The sequence below is a fragment of the Dasypus novemcinctus genome, chromosome 5 (genome assembly GCF_030445035.2).
Source record: "Dasypus novemcinctus isolate mDasNov1 chromosome 5, mDasNov1.1.hap2, whole genome shotgun sequence".
Lineage (NCBI taxonomy): Eukaryota > Metazoa > Chordata > Mammalia > Cingulata > Dasypodidae > Dasypus > Dasypus novemcinctus.
Window position 1 is genome coordinate 150,391,868 of NC_080677.1, and position 25,568 is coordinate 150,417,435.

At 42.5% G+C, this 25,568-nt stretch overlaps 1 protein-coding gene across 2 annotated transcripts in view; it reads right to left on the reverse strand.

Annotated features, from left to right (window-relative positions):
* CCNY (cyclin Y) overlaps positions 1 to 25,568 on the reverse strand; it is a 228,249-nt gene that overhangs the window by 130,426 nt on the left and 72,255 nt on the right. The window contains exon 2 of one of the 2 annotated variants that reach the window (XM_058297671.2): positions 18,995 to 19,150. The exons of the other annotated variant lie outside the window; for it this stretch is intronic. Coding sequence (XP_058153654.1) covers positions 18,995 to 19,150 — 156 coding nt within the window. The remainder of the gene's footprint in view (positions 1 to 18,994; positions 19,151 to 25,568) is intronic. 2 annotated transcript variants of the gene reach the window in all.

Below are 25,568 nucleotides of genomic sequence, written 5' to 3' on the forward strand. Positions count from 1 at the left end.
AAAAAACATGTTAGACAAAGGGTCACATAAGGGGGCAAAGAATAAACATGCCATACGAAAGTAAAGTTCAAAACTAATCAATATCTTTTAGTAACTTTTTTGAAGCAGTTTGCTGCATACTGCAATGCCCTAAAATTTTATATTCCTATATGAATAATTTCAATCCCAAAAGTCAGGGGGGAGGGGTGAAACTCTCAAGTCAGCATCATCCAGGACACTCAACGGTTTGCCCAGCTGGGCCTTTGCTTTGTTAAACTAATTTCATGAGTACAGAAAAATTACACAGCAATTGCTTTTCCCTGAACCTGTTAACCAGATTCCTTTGCAGACAGAGGGAGACCACCTAACAACTTCGAGGCGTTGTGCCAGTGCTGCACAGCCCGGCTTTCTAGCCTGAGAGCCTTTGTGGGGGAAACCCAAACCCATAATGAAAGCCATGACAGAATCCCATTACTAACGTGGGCTCTGCCCTTCTGCCTGCTACGTGTCTCTTTTCTTCAGGGCCCTAAAGTGAATAAGTAGAAGTTTATTTTCCGGCACAGAAAATTTACAAGCAGGCTCCTTGATCCCCTTCCCTTTTCTGCCCCTCCCTCACAAGAATGTAAGTACTTGCCGGCACTAAAGTTCGCTTTTAAGGAAATCCTGCCAATACCAGTCCAATTTTTACGGTAAGAGCCATCGCTTTCAAAAGTCACTACTTCTTACAACAGGACAGCCAGGATGAATGTACGTTATCATGCATTGGAAAATCCGTTTTTATCTTTTTACCTATAACAGTTAATATATCTGCTTAATTATTCTACTCCGGGGCACCGAACATTACTTTCCACATCTTTTCTTTAACAACAAATGTGTACTGACAAAAACCTGTCCCATAATTACACTGACATGAGGGTTTCTTTTGGTACAGAAGGTTGACAAGAAACAAAAAAGTGGTTTTATAAAATAAATGAAAAAAAAATTCCAAAAGATGGAAAAAAGCAAATTTACATAAAAGCCCATTAAAAAAATACAAGTGAAAAAAAATATATTTAATTGGTTCAAAAGGCTGTTCAATGAAAGTGGGGAGGGAATAGCAGAAGAAAAAAATTTATAAGTTGGTCTACATAATGTCTTCTAGAGATGTTAACAGCCTAGCAGCATGCCCAACTGATTCCTCACTTAGCTAGCAGTAGTTCACACAAGGTGGCTATGGGTGCATGGTACAGGCACACTAATCCAACCCAAAAATGTTTAATGTTTTACCACTATTCCAGATATGTTAACGATCAAGTAAAAAAGACAGTGACAAGATAAGCAGATGAGCAGGCTGAGCCGCAGAGCATCCTTGCTTTCTGGAAAGGCTGAGGTTATGGCTCAGCTCTGCTGCTAACTATCTGAAATCTGCCCTGATCACTAGTTTTCTCAGTTGTGAAATTAGATCATTAAATTAGATGTTCCTTTAAGGTTACTTTCCTTGTCTAAAATTCCACACAGTGAAGAAACTGTTAAAGAAGAAAGCAGGGAAGATATGAGAAAATTTACCACCATTCCAGCCTTGTTTTTTTTTCTCTTTTAACAGTCTTTAGTGTATTTCATTCACAATCATAACAAATTCATCAAGGTCAATCATTCTGCACAACCCCCAAAGGAAAAAATTGAGGGAACTCATGGGCAATTTTCCCTGCTTCATTGTAGAGTCCAAGATCAAAAGGATGGTTATCTTCTTTAAACTGGAGGTAAGATGCACACATGATAGTTGCCTTGTTCATCACTCTTCCAACTACTTCTACAATTCCAGAGACTTCTTCATCAAGCGGCTCCTTCTCCATCTGAAAGAATAAACATTTTCCCAGTGGGATGAATCAAATTCTGTTGCCATATGTTGAAGCAAGTTGGTGGGCGATGTCTGCCTGGTCTCTACTTCCTTCTTTCCTCTTAAGGCTCCGTGGGCTGGACTTCTTCCGACCTCTGCTGTGGGCTGGCAGAGAGCTTGTCTCTCAGGGTTTCTCAGCTGCTCTCTTCTCTTCACAAGGTCTGCTGTAAACTATCAGGCAAATGGCTCACTTTCGTCGAGGCTCCAGGATTGAAACTGACAAAGTTCTCTTTCTCTTCTTCTGTATCTTCTCCTGGTGTCATCTTGATTTTTCATATATATAGCCCAAGGGGGCAGGGAATCAACCCTGAGCCATGCCCTACTGACATGCTTCAGAAGCTCTGAATTGATTAAGTAAACTTAAAACCTTTGAATTTAAATCAAAGGGTATCATACCCAGAGGAACAGACCAGTTTACAAATATAATCTATATTTCTTTTTGGAATTTATAAATAATACCAAACTGCCACACTAGGTATTTCAGGTAATTAAGATCATGTAAGATCTGTTTTATAATCTGGCTTATTTCATTCAACATGATGTCATCAAGGTTCATCTATGTTGTTGCACTATCGGAACGTCATTCCTTTTTACACTTGAATAATATTACATTGTGTTTATATACCACATTTTGTTTATCCATTCATCTGTCGAAGGACACTTGGGTTATTGTGCCTTTTTTGGCTACTGTGAATAATGCTGCTATAAATACTGGCGTAAAATATCTGTTTGAGTCCCTACTTTCAATCAAAGCAATTGTTTTTTGAACATTTTATTTCATTTAAATTATAGTTTTGTGTTACCAGATCTGGTCGCAGAGGGCCTAATTAAATTTGAATATCAGATAAACAACAAATACTTTTTTAGTCTAAGTATCTCCTATCTAAATCTGGAAACCCTATGCTAGGAACAAATTAAAGGAGGGCTCATACTATCTAGATCTGCTGGTGCACATGAATTAGATGTACTAACTGGTTGCCTGAAGATCTGGGTTCTATGCCTGGGAGTAAGCTGCAAAGAGTGCAGTCTGACCTGGTCTGAATGCCAACTTTTCCAATTGCTGTGCACTTCAGTGAAACCACCACCACTCCTATTCGTTCTCCCTATTTGTGAAGTCAGAATAACAACTATTTCAGGAAGTTAGTGTGTAAATGAAATGAACTACTAAACAAGCCTTTATGTAATAGTTTTCTTTCCTTCAGCTTTCTCTCCTGAGACTTGGGGTCTGTTTCTGTAGGACAGGGGTGAGGTGGGATAGTTGCACCTTTCGGATCCCTTCCACTCTTTAGGATTTCATGGATTACAAGGCTGCTCTAGGATCTTTTCCAGTCTCCCTACGAAGCATACAGGCCGGTCGATGAACCGAGCTAGCATGCTGGCGTTGATGCGCCACTTCGGCAACTCCATCACGTCCACCATGATTACGGCGGAAGACTCACACCCCAGCCCTTTCTTAAACTGTGCAATTAAAAGACTTTTCATCTTTCACATTCCTGTTTTTTTTTATACAGAAGTATTTTTCAGAAAACACATCAATTTCTGCACTTAAGCATATAATTAAATTTATAAAACTCAAATTGTATACTTGTTTTGGTTTCAGACTAAAGAGATCATTTTATGATCTTAAGATTTCACTGGAAAGAACAGATTACTTCAATAAGATGATGCTCAATATATATAACCTTTACTAGATATCTAAGGAGAAACAGATGAGGAAGATGTACTTATAAAAACACTCAAGCAAAAGTTTCATTATCTTATGTCCAAAGAACAAGGTATGCCTGTTCAGTTATTCTTGTTAAGCCAAGTGATAAAAAAATTATGAGAATGACTGATAAACCCCAAGTTTCGGTCAAAGGGAAGCATTTAGATGAAAATGTTAGTTCATGGGTATTCCCATTTTTTAGGGTTTACTATATATAGGTAGTCTTAAATTTCTTTCACATAATCTCATGTAATCATCCCAACAATCTTAGGTGGCTATTATTCTTCTCATTTTATGGCTAAGGAAACTGAAGATGAGAAAAATGAGAATATTTGCCCAAAGTAAAAGAGCAAGTAATATAGCCAGGATTCCAACCCAGCTCTTTCAACCCAAATCCGATGCCCTGTATTTACTCTCTTACAATCAGTATTAATTTATAGGAGTGAGAATGTGCCAGATTACTCAAATATTTAAATTCCTGACATATCAAGACAATTTTCACACTGTAACATTCTCTACACAATATCACCTCAGAAGAGTGTGCTGTAACATTCCTCAATAGGAGAGAATTCACCATTTTTCTCCAGGCACTGTGTTATGTACCTTACAAACTTCAATTAACCCTTCTAATAAATCCATGACGTAGATATTCACTCCCATCTCCATTTTACAGATGTGAAAACAGAGGTTTCAAATACGAGGTTAAGTAGCCTGGAAACGGTGGACCAGGTTTCTAACCCCACCTATGGGACTCCAACACCTGAGCTTAGACCTCATGTTAAAATGGTTCTCCATCCCCAAGCAAATGAGCATGGCCTTACTGGGTACTGCAGCAAGAACATACAACAGCAATCAAAAAGAATGACAACTTCAGTTACTAATCAAAACAAAATTAAAATGTATAGTTCTGGTTTCTAAAGCATCTGCAGCCAGATCCCTAGATCAAAGAGAATTCCAAGGTTAGAGGAATGCCACATGTTACCACAACCTCAACGACTGCTTACACACACCACTAGACTGCTTACACACACCACTACACGGAGATTGGTGGGGGACTGCAGACAACTCCTAAGTGTGAGCATATTTCACTTACAAGATCAAGGATAGACGAATGGAGTGGAGAAAAAAAAACCTCTAACAAATTCTAAAGGAAAGTAATGGAGTAATTTGAGTCACGTTTCTGTGAAATTAGCAGGCTTAGTTTATAAACATATATATCAAAGAGGTTTATCTGAATTACCAAAGATTAATTTAAGAATTATATTTTCAAAAATTCTTTCTAGTTTTTGGAAATATGCTTATTGCGTAAAAGAATGTTCACCTACATAATTAGGCTAGCGATGCAAGTACAAGCAATCATATTCCTTCTTAAATTGTGTTACACCTTCAATTCTGATGGATATTCAGATAATAGTTAACTTTTAAATTTTCACTTTCATCCCCAATCCTCTTCTCTGTTGAACACTTAATATTCTGCACTATGATTACTATTATGCAACAAATTTATTTCTAAAGTGAAAAATTCTTGTGCAATTCAAATAGTCATCCCCCTAATTTATCTATTTGGAAACTTGTGATTTTCAGTTACAAGATGATTCATGTTCTCCCTCTTTCATTTCCTACTCCTTCCCTTCACCTTTTAAAAAATCTACCATGAAATTCACTATGGCTAAACCTCTACGTAAGATTTCAGTATCCTACATTAGCTAAGAAGGGCCTTACCTAAGGTCACAGAGCTTGTGTGTGTCAGAGCCAGGAAAAGGACATATGGGACACCAAGGTTTACTCAGATCCAAAGCTATTTTACACCAGAACTGCTGCTGATGGAGCCTGTCACTGCTAAACTGTTCGGTCAGCTCCTGAATAAATGAGTATTATTTCAAAGGTACTTCCTGAGAGCTCCCCAATTCACTCATTCAACAGCATTTAATAAACACCTGCTCAAGCAGTAACAGAGACAGCTTCTGTATATTTCTCTCATAATACACAGACTCATGCAGAAAAAAGCTTACAATGTACTTGATACAACAGAAATAACAGAGCAAACAGCTACCAATTTATTGAAGAGGGGCCTTAAAATACATGAGCTTCCAACTCATTGCAACCCATCTTTCTTCCCACTTTGCAGATATGTAAACTGAGATTAAATGCTTAAATAACTTATCAGATGTGTTCAAACTCTTTAGGCTCAGGAACCCTTTATATAAGTTATTGAAGACTTCAAAAAGCTGCAGTTTATGTGGGTTGCAGCTATATTTATCACATTGAGAATTAAAACTGAGAAATCTTAACATTTCTTTATTAATTCCTTAAGGAACAAAAACAAACCCATTTGATGAAATAAAAAGCCTATTTCTATGAAAATAATTATTTTTCAAAAAAAAACAGATGAGAAGAGTGAGGCTGTTTTACACTTTTGCAAACTCTTTAATGTCTGGCTTAAGAGACAGGTAGCTTTACTGAAGTATCTGAAGAAAAACCTGGCCTCCACCATACGTGACGCTGAAAAAGAATACTTCTCAGATTCTTGTAAATATTCTTTGCTACTGCACCAAAACTTGTCTAGTGTTAGTTTCTTCAAGATTAGCTACAATGGGGAATCTGAAATCATATCAATAAACCTTTTATATTTGGTTACATTAAAATCCAAAGGTCTGTCTTGAACTTTGTACAGATCTTTTACCCAAGTGAGGTTCAGATACGTCGGTCATCTGAAAAATATTTACTGTGCTATGCAGATCTTATAGATGCTGACACATTGAATTTTATAACATCCAAAAAAAAATCACATTAGTTAATATCAGTCTCATCTCATCAGAAAAATCTTTAAGGAAGCTGTCAAAGGCATGGTGGCAGATAGAAGTCTTCCAAAATTCCAATTTTTGCATGAAAGCTTGGACTTTTATCACTGGCAACAAACACTGTCAGCTGTTTTCCTTGAGGTAACAGATTCACTTTGTTTATTTTCAGAAATATGTCTGCCAAACATCCAAGTCTCAATACCTTAGTTTGTCAGCTGTTCTTTCAACTAAAACTGGTGCTGCGTGAAGAAAAAAGCTCATTTCACCTGCCACTCATCACCCAGGTGCTTTTCCTCAAGGCAACCGCAGTACTTTGGTATGCTACAGACGTGCTTTTACCTACTTCCCATTTCATCACATACTCAAGAGTTCACAGAATAGTGTCAGCTCAAGACAGACTGACAAATGTGTGAGTACATACATAGACACCCCTCCACCTCTACCAGTGCATGTTCCAATATCAAAATCAAGTTCTTTAATTCAATCATCCAGATAATTCTGATTTAAACAGATTTTCCCTTGTCCAAGGGAGCCTTTCTGAGGTACACAGTGTGGGTGGTCAAGAAGGAACATCTGTTGCTTGGCTGAGTGATACTTTCCTCCAAATTATTTTCTGCACAAGAACAATCCAAGACATTTCCTTGTCAGCTTGTCAGATGCAAAGCCATTCTAGTTAATTCATCATGTTCTTTCATGACCCACAGACTGCTTGGATGACCAGCACCGACGTGGTTCTTGTAGAAGGTGACCAGGACATGAAAAAATCCCAAAGTAAAACAAATAACAGAGGAAAAAAATATTATGACTAAACATTAAATGGAGTTGTTCCTCAAATTGTTCAGTTTAAAAGGAAAGTACTTGCATCTTCCCCTGTGTAAGGAACCCAAGGACTTTGCTACCCAAGAGTGAGCAATGGGTAAAATTTTCCCTAAAGCTTACTCAGGAAATGGGAACCAGGAAAGCTCACTCTGCATGAAAATTAAATTGTCAATGTAACAATGAGACATGGCAGTTTAAATATGGAAACTGAGAAACAGCCACCATAAAAACTGTAGCTATTTTTAAAAGATACTTTATTCACAAGTACTGTAGATTTTGCTTGCCCTTGCAGCTCAGGGACCTATCCCTCAACTGGGTGAGCCCATGAGCTGCAGTCCTGGAGGACAGAGGAACTGAAGGTGGTTTGCTTTTCCCATGTACGTTACCACTCAAACACTAAAAACAAAAGGGTTGACAAAATGGATACCACATCTGGTAGCAGAACCAAATTTCTACAGGCAATCTCTTTTTTGTGTAAATTAAATATTGAACGTGTTAACAGTTGAACAAAAATGCAGATTTATATTAAAGTCCATCAGACAAGAGACAATTTTTAAAAATATCAACAGTACACACCATCATGCCTGTTGTGTACATCACAGCTTCGAGACACTACATCAGACACATCTGAATAGTGTGCTGACAAAGCCATCACCACAGCAGAGCAGAACACGACTGCAGAACCAATCAATTAATACTCCCGAACATCTAAGATGCAAATTTTTCACTTGTACTGCATGTGGACATGTCATTTTAAACGAAGGATATTCAGTGTTTCCTGTCACCAATTAATGTTTAATGTTCTGAAATAAAACTCATGTAAGGTGAGATTATCAGTTACTTTCGTGAAGTGTTGGATATGACCAATTTGGTGTTTTAACAAACACTCGATCATAAGGACCCATTTTAAAGATGTTACAGCCATGAAGAGGAATTTTCTCGATTTTACTGCACTCTGGGAAGTGTAAATTGTAGGGAGATGTTTACCAACTGTTGTTCACCATTTCAGAAACTCTCACACCGTCAAGGGGATGCGGCTGGGGAATGGAACTGCAGTGCAGCCACTGTGTGCTCGGAGCTACTACACACAGGAGCAAGCATCTTCCTTCACCATCTCCCCGTGTTTCTCAGCATTTACATACTGCAATACATTTTTACATATTTGAAATGGTCTAAGTCACTTTCTTTTATTATCTCCTAAGTCACTTCCTTGTATTATCTCCTCTGTACCACGTAGAGTGTTACACTGATGCTTTTGTGTTTGGACACGTTGTTAGGTATGAATTTCATTTCAAAATCCTAAGGAGCATTTTAGCAACTGTTCTAAGGAGGAGGCTTTGACTCATATGGTTGGGACCTACCACACAGACATCCACATCCATAACGCTACTCTTAGGACTAACAACTGCCACCAGAGGAGAGAATGGGGAAGGAAGACTCTAGAACCCCTGTGGAGGACTGAGGTTTCCCGGAAAGCTTGCAGGCCAGGTATGACAACCCATCTACATATTTCAAAGATTGTCTTTGTCACCTAATTCTACGTCAATATGCTAGAACAGTATTCTTTGAAAAACTACGATACACGTGCTTTCCCTAGACCCATCCTTTCCCTTCTCCCCGCTACTTTACCGAAAGGAAGGGCAGGTTAGATTCTCTGGCTAAAGGCTGCTGACAGGTCCGACGGTGGCTGGGGTCCAGGACGCAGCTTGTGGCACAGGGCTTCTCTCAGCAGGCACCTACTGTCAGCACCTGGATTGTTGCTCCTGCTTAAATTTCAATGAAGGAAATAATCTGAGACTTTATTTCACTTTGTTTTACCAAGAGTTGACAGGCTCCTGCTGACACTGTAACTTAGTTTTGATAAATCTTAGATGCTAGTGTCAACTTCCTTGTTATTTATTTACATAAGTTATTTATTTACATATATTCTGTGGGTCATAACAAATTTCCCTCACATATATATATGAAATATGTATTTGTGTGTGTATCTCTCACAACAAACACTATCACTCATTACCATTTATGGAGCACTTATTATGTGCCAGGCACACACAGCGCTAAAGGTTTTACATGATTCATTTCAGTTCATTCTTACCACCACACCTTCAGGAAATTTCTATTATCATAATCATTTTAACAGGAGGAAATTGCAGTTTAGAGGGGTTAAGTGGCTTGCCCAAGGTGACAAGGCATAAGTGGCAGAGCCCACTCTCAAGCCACGCCTGTCTGGCTCTGTATTACACACACCCACTTGTCTCTACTCCTTAAGGAATCCTTTAGCTCCATTTACTAAACAGCTAACCACCAGCAGCCCACAAGAAACTAGAAAAGAAAAAAGTTGTTTTGGCCTTTTTTTTTTAAGAGGAAAAAAAGAAAAACTACAGTCTTTAGCTTAGCCTTTCCAGGCCAATGGCAAGCCTTAGCTACAAGGATCTCACAAAAGACTCCGTCCATTCTGAGATCATCTCCAGCGAGGGAGTGAATCTTCAGGCCAGACGCAACCACATCCAATCATGGACACCAAGAAAAGGGGGGATACCACAAAGAACAATATCATTTATTTCCTAAGTTCTCTGAACTTGGTTTCTTACTGTACCCTTGCAGTTTCTTGACTGCACCCTTGCTGGCATGTATGGAAAACAGCAATATACAGTCTACAAGACAAGTAATTTAAACACAGAGAAAATGACCATGTCCCTCCCTGGGAAAATGCTCATGACATACAAAACCCAGGAGCACGGCCCCAGCCTTACCCTTGCTTCCACCACTATCTATCCCTGTCCCCTTTTATACCTCGCCTCCCCTTTTTTTACTCTGCTTTATTGAGGCAATAATTTGCATATTATTAAATGCATACATTTTAAGCGTACATTTCAGTGAGTTTTGACAATCAAGATATAGAATATTTCAATAACCTCAAAAAATGCCCTTGTACCCCCTCCCAGTCAATCCACTCTCACTCTAGTCCACAAGCAACCCCTGATCTCTTTTGTCATTATAAACTGCATGTCTTTCTTAGATTTGCATATAAATGAATGCAGGGAACACAGGCAATTGTCCACATTTTACTATGCACTTTACCTAGTCTGCACTGTTTTGTAAAAGTTGACTGATGTTTTTAATGGATTCCGGCTGTTCTGTTTGATGCAGGAATGCTCCGTTTCGATGATGCGCTCGGGGCAGTGGGAGGCAGGTTAAAACACATTTACTCGTGTGCACACACACACCTACACACCCATACACACCTACACACACAGGCACACGTGGTGTGAAAACCCTCTCTGCCCCTGGGAACCCCGCTTAAACAAAGTTTTCCCCTTTGACGCTGGCTGCTACAAAACTGAGACACTCAATTCTTGATGGGTGCTTAGAAAGAGCATACGTCTCCGTGGAATTATACTAAGCCTCCTTGCTGCCCCATTTTATGTTATCAACCTTGGTTTCTCTACTTTACTTCCACTTTGCACCTGTAATAACTCACCCCATCAGTGTGTGCCTGCGTGTTTCTAGCAGAAGGAGTACGCTTTTTTCTCAAATGGTCTCTACGCCCGAGTGAGGGCAGGGAAGTGGAAACCTCGTGTACACCCTCCCTGCCAACACAGGCCAGCCTCGTCCCAGGTGGAATCCCGCTTCACAACACAACGGTTCTCACACCTACTAGCACACGAGGTTCACCTGGGAAGCTTGCTGGGTGCAGCAGCGGTTCTCACACCTACTAGCACACGAGGTTCACCTGGGAAGCTTGCTGGGTGCAGCCGCAAACTCGCCAGATGGCCCCACCGGGAGGCTCAGGCCTGGCCTGCCTGAGAAGCCCCTCGAGGTGCCCGGCAGCTGGAGGTCAGACGCACGGCCCCGGCTTCGCCTGTAGGGTGGGCGCTCTGCACAACCCGGGTACTATCAAAGCCCGGGAGGATGCCCCGCTCCCTGACGCATGCGCAGGCAGCACTTGTTCACTCCATTCTACCATCAGTCCAGCCAGGGTGGGGACAAAATCCATTCACACTGGCCTGCCGGGAGCATCCAGGTGGGTTTTTCAAAGATGCTTAATAAATTTAGTGGTAGACTCTGCTATAGTAAATTACTAATTTAAAAGCCCCCAGCACTTAAAAGACCTTATTTCTACTCTGTGTAAGACACAAACACCCTTTTGAAGCATGCATGCACAAGTCTCAGAAGAGCATTTCTGCAACTGCTCTTGCACTTGTCTGGGCCAAGGCAGCAGCCCTGGAGGCACAATGGATTCTCATTTTAATTCAACCTCACAACAAAGAAGGAATCTCAAAGCCTTACAGTCGAATTCCACTCCTTCCTCAGAAAAAAACTGCCAGATCTTTTCTGTCAAACTCTGTGCCTATGAGGAAATCCTAACTCAAAACACCGCATCTGGGAAAAAGGTTTCCAGAAAGATTTCAAGTCTCAAGTTAATATTTTATTTCTGAGACGAATGGTTCCAGCAAGGTGGATACTGGGTGTAAAGCCAGCAAAACCAAAGGTTTAGCATCATAGGGAATCCATGCTTTTCAGAAAGAGAACTTCCAGATAACTCAGGCTTTAATCTAGTGTAATGGCAACAAATTTCTAACAGCGCTTTCTAAAAGGCAATACACGAGATCTCGCCTTCCTGAACAACCTTTTCAGCAGTACTCTACCTGTTCTCGATGCCGCCACGCTCATCACTCTGAGGCCCAGCGACTGTTTTAGCACAGTGACGGTCGCTCAGGGACTAGGTGTTTCTGAGTTCTGTCTCTAGTTCTGTACTTCTGCTCTCTCCTTCTTCGCTATCAGGCCAGCTGAGAAACCCAACAGTGCTGAGAGCATGTGTAGAGGAGGCTCAGAGCAAAGGCCTAACTGCCTCTGTCGCTGGTGTGTCTGTATGACTGGGTGAATGTGTGTGTGCTTGCTCGCAGGCACGAGTGTGTTGGGGGCCGTGAGCGGGGATGAGGGCCAGGGAGGCCCTGATGGCAGAAGACTGCTCAGACTTCTGGATGCTGTTGGAGTCCCCCAAGGCTGAGCATCCCCAGGCGTCAGCCGGAAGCTGCTGGCCTCCTGGAGCCTCCCAGCCTTGAAGACAGAGCAAGCCCTCTCCGGAGACAGCCAGGTCAGGGCTGCAGGGCTGTGGCGCTCACCCCTTGGGCAGGGCAGAGTCACTGGTGGGAGATTTTTGTTTGTTTGTTTCTAGTTTTTCTGACTGCAAAAAAGCAATGTATATACTATCTAAACAATGACACAATACAGAGATATAAAAATTGTAAAGTGTAAAGTCCTCCATAATAACGCCGTATTCCCTCTACTCAGGAATACTACTGCTCCAAACTACTGGAACAAATTTTTCCAAATCAGATCATTCATTTGTTCCTTGGTGTTTTCTTACTGCCCCCCCACCCCCCATTTATATATAATGTTATAAACAAACACTGGATCATTCTCATCTTTCTCTTCTTCAGTCTTTCTCACTTGTCTTGGGTACCTTTTCACATTAGTACTTAAAATGCCTTTATAAATATTTTAAACCCTATTTAATACCCCATTCACTGACTGTACCATACTCTATTTAACCAATCTATTAAAGTGTTTATTACAAACAACTCTGCGATGTTCTCCCCAGATCTTTGCATATGTGTATGAGTGTTTCTAGGATAAATTCCTTGAAGCAGAAACTCCTAGGCCAAAGGGTATGAATAAATTCAAATAGATATTGCCACTTTGCCTTCCAAACAGGGTGCACCAATTTACAAGATATGCATTTTTCAATTCAATACAATACCAATACCATCATATTCGGGCCTATCCAAAGTTTCTGGCCAAAAACGAGAAGAGAGCAACAGAGTAAATCAGATAAGCAGGCTGTATCACCACGTGCTGTGGAGCTGTGATCCCAGAGCCATCTTCCACTCCTTTTTGAGATCGCAGAGGGGGACAGGGGAAGGAGGGGGGAGGGGGGGGAAGCAGGGAGGAAGGCAGTGGCTCCCCGTCAGCCTGGCCATTACAGAAGCAGCGAAACCACACAGCGCGGAAGCGCAAGGTGGGCTTTGCATGCCACTCGGAGAGCACAGCGGCCAGCATGAGGACCGCTCAGAAGGAAGGGAAAGCCCAGCGCCTGAGGCCGGGCCATTTTACCTGGTTGGGAGGTGGCGCTGGAGGCAGGAACCCCAGAGTTCTTCCTGCTTATTTTTTTTTTATAGCCAATGCTGTACCGTACAGTTTTATTAACACTTCCCAAGCTGGTGTATCTGGAGGACAATGTGAGTTAGAGATATTCCTCTAGAACTGTACCTAAAAGCAAAGAGGTTCTCGATCTAAAAACAGAATACATAAGCAGTTTAAAGCCTGAATTCTGTTGCACTGATTAGGTGTGCCACACACATTTGGGGGCACAGAACCCTGGTTCTCGGCCAAACTCCTGAGAGTCACAAGGCTGGGCTCTGGTCATGCCACCTGCGAGGTGGGTGGCCCTGGGAAGTACTTGGTAATATTGGCTGTACCTTCCCCAGATGATTCTGGGGACATCAAATGAGACCCTGAATGAGAAAATACTTGGAAGTCCTGAGGCACTGCGGAGATGCCAGGAGTTATTTGCTATAATCAGCATATAACAACCTAATATGAGCACTTACAGTAGGCTATAGGCCAGGTGACGGCCGGAATGCTCTATATGTATTAACTTACTGATCCTCACAACTACCACCCCTTCTGGCAGATGAGGAGAGAAGGCACAGAGATCCAAAGTAACCCACCAAGTTCCAGAGCCTTTGGGAGGCTGAGCTGGGGTGTGAAGGGCCTCCGGGCAGCAGGAGCTCAGAGCCTGGCTCTTCCCCTTTGTGCCTGGCATTGCCTGGCAGGGCATTTACCTTCCCCAGGCCTCTGTTTCTTCATTCATACATCCAGGGGGCTGACTCAGATGCCACCTAAAGGGCTCTTCTGTGCCCCTGATGTTCTATGATTTCTATTAGGTGACTGAATAAGTGACCTGCTGCCTTACTGGAGTTTAGAAAAAGCAAATTTGAGAAATTTTCAAAGGACTGAAAGAAGTCTGCTATTTTTAATCATTTACTTCATCTGGCAAGGAATTAAGGCAGGCCAAAGTCCTTGGACAAAAGGTTTCCTTGCATGGTTCTCCAAAAGGATTCAGTCATTGAAACAAAACTATGACACCTGCCACCATTCAACAAACCCAAGGGAAAAAATCCTTAATAAAATGCTAGTTTACAGTGCACCAAAATAATGTGCTGCTTATAACAAAACTCCCTCAATGCATGTCCCCCTCCACCCCAAGAAGCCTCTTTCAGTAGAGAATTTTTAAACAAATGAAAGAAGACTATACATAGAAAGCCGAAATGAATTAAAGGCAAACATCACACAGACTAGGCTCCACCAAAGTAGGACCAGCAGTCTTATTTTAGGAGTCTTATTTCAGCATACAAAACAGGCTGAAAATAGAGACTCACAAATCAAGTGATTTTTCAGCCCCATTAATTAAGGTCGTAACTGCACTTGGCTTAGTACCACCTGACAAAATTTGAAGTCAGTTGTAAAGACTGCAATTAAATGAAAGCAAATATTATTTTATTGTGCTTCTAAGAGAAAATTCTTACAAGGGCCCTTTCTTTATATAGACAATTAAATGTATCAATTTTTTTAGAGCTATATTAAAAATGTGCAAAAGACAAATACCTTAATATTTAAAAGTATATTATTTTGTAGAGCAAGTATAGCTCAGTGGTTGAGCATCTGCTGTGCACATGAAGTCTCACATTCAATCCCTGGTACCTTAAAAAAAAAAAAAAATCCTTGCTTTCCCAAAACATTCATTTCCCAGAATGAAGATTAAGAGAAGTCTCTTCTGGGCCCCATCCGTTATAAACGAGAACTCACTGATTAAATATAAAGATAAAACAGCATACTTTAAAAGTTAATAGTTCTTACCTTAAAAAAAAATACTATCCATAAATAACTACCATTTCCTGAACACCTTATTAAGTGCCAAGCACTCTGCTACTTGTGTTTAGTCCTCTCTACTAGCCTGAGTTAGGTCTTATCACAAAACCAGGAGATGGCGGTCAGAGAGGTTGAGAAACTTATCTGAGGTCACAGAAGCACTCAAGTGCTAAAGCCAAGACATCAGATCTAAAAAATATAATGCAGCATTTAAGAAAACAGACAAGTTGTCTGAGTTCAAATCCTGATTGCCCCACTTACCAAGGATGGCCTGGCCCAGGTTATTTAACCTCTCTATACCTCAGTTCCACCTGTACCACCTGACAAAATGTACCACCTGTAAAATGGGGATAACATGACACCCTGCTTCATAAGACTGTTGAGGACTGAGTTAAAAACTCAGAACACTGCCTGGCCTATAATAATTCCTGGATTCGTGTCTCTTATTCTGAAAATGCTGAAGGGAATGCAGAATGACTTCATTCAGACCCAACAGGCTGCCAGAGGAACAAGGGCAGGAAACAGAAAAGTAGTAATGGCAGGGAAACAGATGTGGCTCAACGAACTGGGCTCCTGCCTACCACACAGGAGGTCCAGGATTCAAGGCTCAGGGCTGCCTCGTGAGGGCAAGCTGGTCCACATGATGAGCTGGCCCACGCAGAGAGCCAGCCCATGCGGAGTGCCAGCCCACATGGGAATGCCGCCCTGTCCAGGAGTGCTGCCCTGCATGGGAATGCTGCCCTGCGCAGGACAGCCACCCCACTCAGGAGTGCCAACTAATGCAGAGCACTGGTGCAGCAAGATGACACAAGAGACACAGAGGAGAGAAAATAAGACGTAGCAGAACAGGGAGCTGAGGTGGCGCAAAGAATGGGGTCTGTCAACTATCCTGCAGAACTGAAACGAGTAGCTTGCAAAGAAGAGAGGTTCGTGAAACCAAGAGTGTCATCCTGAAGAAGAAATTTCCTCTCTTTTTACCTTGGCCACAGAAGGAAACCCAAGAAAAGCACCTGAATGGGCTTCACCAGAGGTGGCCTGCTTTGACACACGTGTGGCTTCATCCCTGTCCCCAACCAGGGTACCTGGACCTTGTCCTGCATCCAAGACCCAGCCCCAAAGCAGAGTTGGCCCACACAAGGGTGCATGTAGTCTTACATTAGTCAAATGACAGGCCCACCAATACAATCGGCTGTGTTATTAAGAAATAAATGGAAATATGCAAATTTAGTCCTGGCCATGACACACTCAAATTTGGATTAAAATGCTCCAGGGTATGATTCTGAATTAGTAAACAATGACACACGTTTCACCTTGATGAAAAATATAGCTCAAATAAGATTTTGAAATTAGAATTGAGTCTCATTTCCCTCTAGTCTCCAAATTAACAGTTAAAAATTATTCTTGGGAAGCGGTTGTGGCTCAATTGATAGAGCATCCACCTACCATAAGGAGGGTCCAGGGTTCAATACCTTAATTCCTCCTGACCCGTGTGGAGCTGGCCCACGCGCAGTGCTGCCGTGTGCAAGGAGTGCCATGCCACACAGGGGTGTCCCCCACATAAGGGTGACCCAAGCGCAAGAAGTGCACCCCACAAGGAGAGCTGTCCCACACGAAAAAGGCACAGCCTGCCCAGGAGTGGTGCTGCACACACAGAGAGCTGACGCAGCAAGATGAGGTAACAATAACAAAAAAGCAACAGTTTCCCGGTGCTTCATGAGAAGAATTCAAGCAGACCCAGAAGAACACACAATGAATGGACACGGACAGCAGACAAGAGGAGGGAAGGGGAGAGAAATAAATAAAATAAGTCTTTAAAAAGAAAAAAAATAAACAAGAAAGAAAATTATTTTTCATTTACATTCAACTCAGGTTTGGCAGTTTCTGAAAGAAAACATCTGATTTTACAGCTGGTAAAAAGTTTACTTCGCATTCAGTTCCTAGTTTTTAGGTAAGACTGTTTTTATTTTGAAATGCGATTCTGAGGTGAGAAGGTGACTTTCCTCATGACTCAGTCCTCCGGGACTGGATAAGGACTTGAGGGTGATCCTTGACCCCACACTCCCCTCTTCAGAATCCCTTCACATTGTGGCATTCACATCCCACGCCAGCCATTTCACCTTTAAGCCTCAAACTGGAGAGATGCAGGAAGAGTGGGCACAAAGTCCCACCCCCACCCCCTCCCCTGCACCCTCCTTCTGCTCCTCCAAATCCTTCAAGGCTCATCCTAAGGCCCCCCTCCACCCCATGAAGCTGACCCCTCCAGCTCAGGGCGAGGGCTCTCACTCATCACCTCTCCCACCACTTTGATGGGGGACCATGGCTGCACCACTGCAAGTCCCTGAGAACTCCTCGTGGTCAGGAGATCTATCTTATGTGTCATTCTGCCCTGAGCATCTGGTAGTCAGCGCCTGATACAGAAAAACCACAATTCCCCGGCAGGATCAAACAAGGGCATTTTTCTGTCTTGTTTCCTCCGGTTTGTCTCTCAATCGGAGAGACAGAATTGTGGAGCAGTAGCTTTTCTTGAAAAAAGGCAGTGATCCAGCCGGGTGCCTTCCCAAGCCCTTCCACTTCCCTTCTCTGAGTTAAGCAGGTATGGGTGCATGGGGGTGGCAAGCCAGCTACCTGAACACCCCACCCAGGCAGCAAGCGAGCACCCACTCTCCTGCTCACAGCCCTGATGAAAAAGATCCTGCAACACAAACTCTCGGCCCTTCACTAAGAGTGAAGCTAAAATGACTCCCTTTCCACCTTGCAGCACAAATCCCATTCTACGCTTAATGGCCTCAGCCTCGAGCTTTACTGATGATTTTTCCTGAAGGATACACACTCCAAAAGGCATGGATTAAGGGTTTTTTTAGAATGCCAGGAAATGATAGCAGCTGAAAGTCGCATAGTTCTTTGCTGGAAACAGCTGATGAGACAAGAAAAGACTGACAGGAGGTGTACTTCTAGTCCTGATAGCTCCCCCTTTACTCTCTGTCAACCCAGAAACATGAAAAGATGACACCCTTAAAACACAGACTGAAATCTCTTTCTATTTTCTGGTGCATAGCAAAGTCAGCTCTGATAGCTGACTCTTTCATTATTATTGAAGCATGCAAGTTAAAATAAATTAATGCAATTAAAAGATGCAGGTCTGCCCAATTCCCTATCAAATGCCCACGAGAGGCTTCAGAAGGCAAACACCCAGGGATTAAAACTGCACAACCAAAAGCATCCACTATTTACCAATGCAGTCTAAGGAATGAAGTTTTAACATTCCCCTTCATTAGAAGAAAATCATGCTCAAACACTTTTAATTGAAACTGACCTTCAACTCCCGCCCACCCCCAAAGATAACAGAAAATTATAGCACAAGGATAATCTCTTAGGCTTGACACACATGCACACACATGGCCAATGGGTGCATAGGATGAAAGTGGTTTTCTGTTAAAGGATGACAATGACAATGATGATTACAATGACAAGGGCTGACTACGTTCCAGTGTTCTAAACTCTTCAGTCATTTAAAAATCATTTAATACTTACAATATCATTTTACTGATGGAAAATTGAGACCATTTTCAAGAATTTGTCCTAAGGCATGGTAGACCTAGAATTCAGTGCCCATGTTCCAATTCCAATGTGACCAGCTCCAACTTCACAGCAAGGCAGGGCAAGGTACTACCTCTGTCACAACCATCAAAGATGGTGGAGTCTAACATGCCTCCTTTACGGAAAAATTGTGAAGAGGTATAAGCAGTACAGCAGGTGCAGTACTCAGCTGGTGTTCCTTGTGGACCCCTCCCTCTCCCAGGCCCGAGTGTTTCTAGACAGGGCCGCAGGACTGGCTTAGGCCAATGCACTGCAAGTGATACAAGAAGTAATGGTCCTCACCTCCAAAGTAAGGTTGGAATGGGGGCCCTGTAGCACCTGCTTTCAGGGTCTCATTGCCTGGGACATCACTCCGGTCTTGACTTTGTGTGGCCTCCTGGAGCAGAAAGTCACCTTTCAGAGAGGTGGTGCTGGAACCAAACTCTAGCTTGGAGGAAACTGGGGAAGGAAGAGTCCAATTAAGCATGATGGAAGGACGAAACTCAAGCCCAGGAACATTTTCTTATGCCTCTTATGATAATCAGGGTCACTAATGCTAGTTTGCAACTCAGAGATTTAATACAACAGAGGTTTATTTCTTGCTTAAACAAAGTCATGTGCAGGTTAGATGGCCCACTTCCATCCTGAAGCTACTTTCTCCAGGATCTATCTCTGCAGCAGGAAAAGAGAGACAGAGGAGACACACTCCAATCCATCCATTAAAAAATCTTCATGTTTGGAAATGGACAATAACAACCACATAAATCATTACCAGGTAATTCTGAATGATAATAACAGCAGCCCAGGAGACAATGGAAAAAAATCTTGTTCTTGCTCTGTGATTTTGTCACCACCATTTTGTCAGATGCGTCGAATAGTCTCACATGGACATTTAGGAGATAACCTGGTAACTACATAGCATGGTGCTTTTCCAAATTCATAACTTGTTTTTTGACTCTTCCCAAATCTGAGATTCCAATTTCTTCTCAAAAAGGGTTTCCCCATTCTTATGGGTGCTGCCTGACCTGCTGAAGAGATCCACCTGGCCAGCACAATCATTCTCAACACCATAAAAATGTACTAAGTTAACATCAAAAGGGGTAGGAACTAAATAAAGAGTGCTATGTACCTCGATGAATATCAGTCACATCTGCAGAAACCCCAAACATCAAGTTCATCAAAGTCAAAAGTGACACCCACACAAAGTCAAACATGAATATACATCTAAAACTCACAAGCTTCCAAGGTCAAAACAACTGTCATATTTCATGACACTGAGCAGTGTTCAATGTTCACTGGTGTTATTTTCTGGTACAAATGCCAATTTTTTTCCCTGTCAAAAATGATTATGGAAATCTTTCAAGGATGATGGGGGAAAAAAGGGCAACCATTTCTGCTTGACATACAATTTGCCAGTACCACTTCAATCACTGGTTTTTACTATATAAAAATTACTTTGCCATCATTCATTCAGTGAGAGATGGCAAGGCCAGATCCCCAGAACCACTGCATCACCACATCTGAAAGGTGGGACATGGGGTCACTGGCCTGCAGGGTTGACTGATGTGGGCTATCCTGATGGCTGTGCAGCACTCCACATCACCATCTTTCCCCAAATCGGAGCTTCTCACAGGGAGACAGAAGGTCGGGTAACATCAGCAGACCTGATTTCCTGGTATTGCTTGCATCCTTTCCTGTCTCCTGCCAATGCCAAATGGGGCAGATCTGAATGGAAGAAACACCTTCCCACCTCTCAGCCATACCCCTCCTACAGTCCAGGATAGATAACCCAGACAAGTGCTACACCAATCTATTTCTATCACTCTCCTAGTTAAAAGCCCACAGTCTGCCCAAGCCACTCTCCCAGCTTCACCTTCCCTCATGACCCTGCATGTATCTTAAGATCCAGCTGCATAAACCACTGCTCCTTCTCCCCAAACATGCCAGGCCTTGTCAAATCCCAGCGTCTCTGTTCATCTGCCGCCCCTGCCTGGAATATGGATATTCCAAAACCTGTGCATCCTCAGAGCAGTGGCAGCCTCAAGTCATGCCTTCAGGGACTTGCACTCTTATCTCCCAAGCTACCCCTAAAAGGTGTGCTTACCTGCACCCCCCTTCCAATCAGGCTGCAGCCCTACCCCTAGGCCCCTCCCATATACAAATTCTAGAATTACCACTTCAAAGTTTAGGTACATCTTGCCTTTCTGTGAAAACCTCTTCTGGCAGTGGAATGAATCACCCTCTTCTACCATTGACCTCATTTCTTTGAAGGCATGCTGCAGAAGTCTCAAGATTAAACTGATTTTAAAATTTAAGAGATATGTGCCACGAAGCTCAACGCTTATAAGAGCCAACCTCTAAGGTTCTCCCCTCACCCCGCTGATCTCTGCCCCCTAGTATCCACATTCTTCAGTAAGTTCCTGTCCTTGAGAGTGGGTGGAACCTGTGACTTGCTTCTAACCAACACAATAAACAGAGGTGAGGATGTCACTTCCATTAGGTTACATGAGACAAGGACTTTCACCTTGCTAGCAGACACTCTCTCTTCTGATGGCTTTGATAAAGTAAGCTGTCCTTGGGAAGAGAGACACATGAAGTCCTGAGTCCAACAAGTTCAAGAGAAACCAGAAGAGAAGGGAGAAAAAAGCTAAGACAGGCATCCATGTGCCATGTGACCGAAAAGTCAATGACAAATGATTGCTAGCAGACAGCTCCAGAATGCCAGTCTTTTGGGAGAAAGCACTGCCTTGATGGTGCCTTGATTTTGGACTTCTCCTAGTCTCAAAACCATGAGCCAACAAATGGCCATTGTTTAAACCAACCCACTGCAAGGTATTTGCTTTAGCAGCGAGGATACTAAAACACTTCCCCAGTCAAGCCTTCAGATGAGATCACCAGCATGGTAGACTCTGATTGCAACCTTGAGGGAGATTGTGAAGCAGAGCACCCAGCTAAGTTGTGGTCAGAAACCGTGAGAGAATAAATATGTGTTTTAAGCTGCTAAATTTGAGGTAATCTGTTACACAGCAGTAGACAACTAACAGTTTATAAGGCTAGGAATCCCTGGGCTTTATAAAAAGATCAGTGTCTGCGAATCCACTGTCTGACAGATCAACTTCAGAAGTCAAGTTCAACCTCCATGGCTCTGCACCTCCTCTCTATGAGAGAGAACTATGGATCTACTAAGTATTACCTCTTCCTATTGTTACCCTTCTCAGTCAGGTTCTGAAAAGTATATCCTCCAAATCACTACCTCATCTCCCATTCAAGTGCTGCTGAAGTTTTTCATTTTCCTACTACTCTCCTGAAGCTCCAATGGCAATAGTCATGTGGTTAGCCTTAAGCTTAGCTGCCCTGCAGTGGCTTCTGGGTTAGCAGTACTCCCTCTCCTCCATCTCTGTCCATGCTTGCCTCCCACCCTCTAAATGTCCTTCCAAGATACTCCTCCATTGCCAATGTCATATTCTATGTCCTAGAAGTTTTGTTTCTTTCAAACATTATACAGTTTTTCTGGGCAATTTCATTCATTTCTTCAATATAATGACCACTGATATTGCTAACGCTTAAACAGGACATTTTTAGGAAAGAACCATGTACATCCAATGGTCTATTGGACATCTACAGTTGGATGTCCCACAGTCATTTCAAACTCTTAACGTATTTTAAAAATTAATAATATCCCCTTTCAATTTATTTGCTTGCTCTTCTTCTGTATTTCAAACCACGGTGCTTTTAGGCACCAAAATCCAGAGTCACCCCTGGGTTCATCCCTTGCTCTTCCTCTTTACTCCCCCTATAGCCAACCATCCACAGACTCCTACCAATTCCACACTCTAAATATCTCTTGAATCTTTCCCATCCTTTCCCACTTTCCCCAGGCCTTCACCACATCTCCTCTGCAACTCACCTCCCCAACTTCATCTTGGCCTCTATTAATTTAAGGATTGCCTGAAAAATGGCATACAAGCTGCCTCTTGGTGTCTGCCTCTCTCTCCATCTGCGTATCTTGCTTCTCCCTTTTCATTCCTCCAACACAATATCAAAAGACTTAGAAGATTCCTCCAAATAGGCTCTGTTCTACAGGAGACAACAGCAAACAAAACAGTCTTGACTCCCATGAAGCAGCCTTCTGTTGAATGCCTCTGTGCTTTCACTTAGGCTGTCACTAATCCACAACCCAACTCCAGCCTCTTACCCTACCCTAGCAATTCAATCTCAAAACCCAGGCTAGATGCCAGCTCCTCTGGGAATACTTGCTTTGCCTTCCCCACCCTCACAGCCCCTCCTCCCCCTCCGTGCTGCCTCTGTACTTTGTACATACTTCTATTTGTGTATATATCAAGTTATATGGTAATTTGATTATAACTGTCTGCCCTTTTAGACCAAGCTTCCTGGGGGACTGTTTCTACTGATCTCTGAAACGGCCATGCCTAAGGACATGTCTGATCTTTTGTAGGTAATCAATAAAAATTAAGATAATTGAATGGACATCTGTGGTAGATTAGATTATTGTTCCCAGCTCCTTGTTCCCTCCCTATAATAGGATTATAACTCCTACCCACTGGTACATGCCTGACCCTTGCATCCTGTGGCGTTCACTAACCTTGGCCAGGTGGTACACTTGGCCAATGGCATGGAAGCAGGCACAATGTTTTCGCCATCCATGCAGAAGCTTGAAACCCCATTTCAGGGTTTGGCTCAGACTCTACTGCACTCCAACCCTCTCCCATGAGAACAGCATGTCCTTGATAGGAGCTGCTACTTCAGTCTGCTCCTGAAAGAAGATACTTGGAGTAAAGTGGACCCCTGCAGAGTCACAGCCCACCTACAACCCTCATGAGCTATGATCAAGAAATCAAAGTGTTTTATTTTAAGACAATGAGATAATTGTGTTACTGCTATCAAAGCAAAAGCAAACAGGCCATCCTAGATCTTCTCAATCATTTCAAATAAACAGTCATCAAGTCTCAGCTTGAACACACACACATTCAGGGGGTGCTCACTGCCGCAGCAGACCTATTTTTACCCACAGGTGTTACATAAAACACAGCTAATATCCTAATATTTGTAGAAACTACTACGTGATCACTAAACAGTCCCATGGCTAAGCACAGCAGGTTCCCGTCAACCATTCTGGAAGGAATGGTCAATACCCTTTAAACAACATGGTCTCTTTCCTCAGTATACCCCCTATTTTGCCAGAATCTTAAAATGTGGTACTAGAACTTCACATAATATTCCAGACATGGCCTGACTACAGAACAATTCCCTTAGTAGACCACAAATCTCATCTTGGCCTTTTCTTTTCTTTCCCCCAAATCAATAAGCCTCTATGCCTTAAAATGTTTTCAATCCAGGTATCCTGTCCCCTCTATTTACGTAAATGCAGATATTTTACATGTATCACTGATAAATCTTAACTTGTCTTATTGACCCAATATTTCGACTTATCAAGATCATTTTTTGGTTTTTTTTTTTTTAAGATACATAGATCACAAAAAATTTTACATTAAAAAATATAAGAGGTTCCCACACACCCCATACCCTACTGCCCCACTCCTCCCACATCAACAAACCCTCCCATCATTGTGGCAAACTCATGCATTTGGTGAATACATCCTGGAGCACCGCCATACCGCATGGATCACAGCCCATACCACAGTCTACACTCTCCCCCAGTCCACCCAGTGGGCTAAGCCAGGACATCTAATGTCCAGCATCTGCCTCTGCAACATCACCCAGGACAACTCCAAGTCCCGAAAATGTCCCCACATCACATCCTCTCCCTCCTACCCCTGCCCCTAGCAACTACCCTCATTATCCTATTCAACACTATTAGCTATCCATCCCAATTTGTTGGTGCTCCAAAATTTGAGAAACACATTACTTTGTCATTTTCCTTCCTGGTGAAATTACCTAACAGATGAGAATCATGGTCCGCTTGTGCCATACCTTTCCCACTTTTGCTAATTTTCTCAAAATTTACCTGCAATGTTTCTATAATGACATGTGCTGGATCCCCTAGCCTCTGATATAGAATGATTTTTTTTTTTAACTAATTTTTCTCCTCTCTTGGTTTCAAATTGTCAGGCTGTGGTAGGCAAACAGAGCAAGGATGAATGTCAGAGAGAAAACCAAGTCATGCATTTTATACCTTCTTCCACTGAGTGGGCACATCTCTATCTTGGTTCTGCTTAAGATGTGAGGCTCTTCTTTAATGCTTTGTTTTGTTTTTAGCATTTTGTACACCTCAGCTTATTCTGGACTTTGACATTGTTCTTAGAAGTTGGTGTTTTTCATCCATCTATGGATTCCTCCTTCTAGGGTGACATGACAACATGGGTTTATTTTTCATCTTTTGTTTATCTGCACCACCTAAATTATATATAAGAATCAGAGATTACTTTTTCCCATCAGAGTAGGATATACCTATATGTTTTATTTACTTATGTTTATTTTATTTTAATGTGAGTTCTTCAGCGTATATATACACCCTGTGCTATGTCTTTCTTCCCTGGAACCATCTATATATGACTGTTGAAACTGAGACAATATTTCCTTAACCTTAGGAAGTTCCTCTGTTCCTCAGCCACTCTGGCTGGGCCTCTGGAAAGCAGGACTCCAGCCTTTTCCTCTTCACAGCTTTTATTTCCCAGCTCCCTCCCATCACTTCACAGGGATTCAAACCTCTTGAAGAGTCTGGTCTCACAGCCCATGGGCAACTGCCTACTTCTGATACCAAGACAGCAGCTGTGTGACAGCACGGCACCCCCACAGCCCAGCGTCCAACACTGCCCAGCATCCATGCCCTCCCCTTAGCACAGCTGCCTCTCCTGGGCTAAGGCTTTGCAAAAAGACGGCGAAGGCATTTCAACTG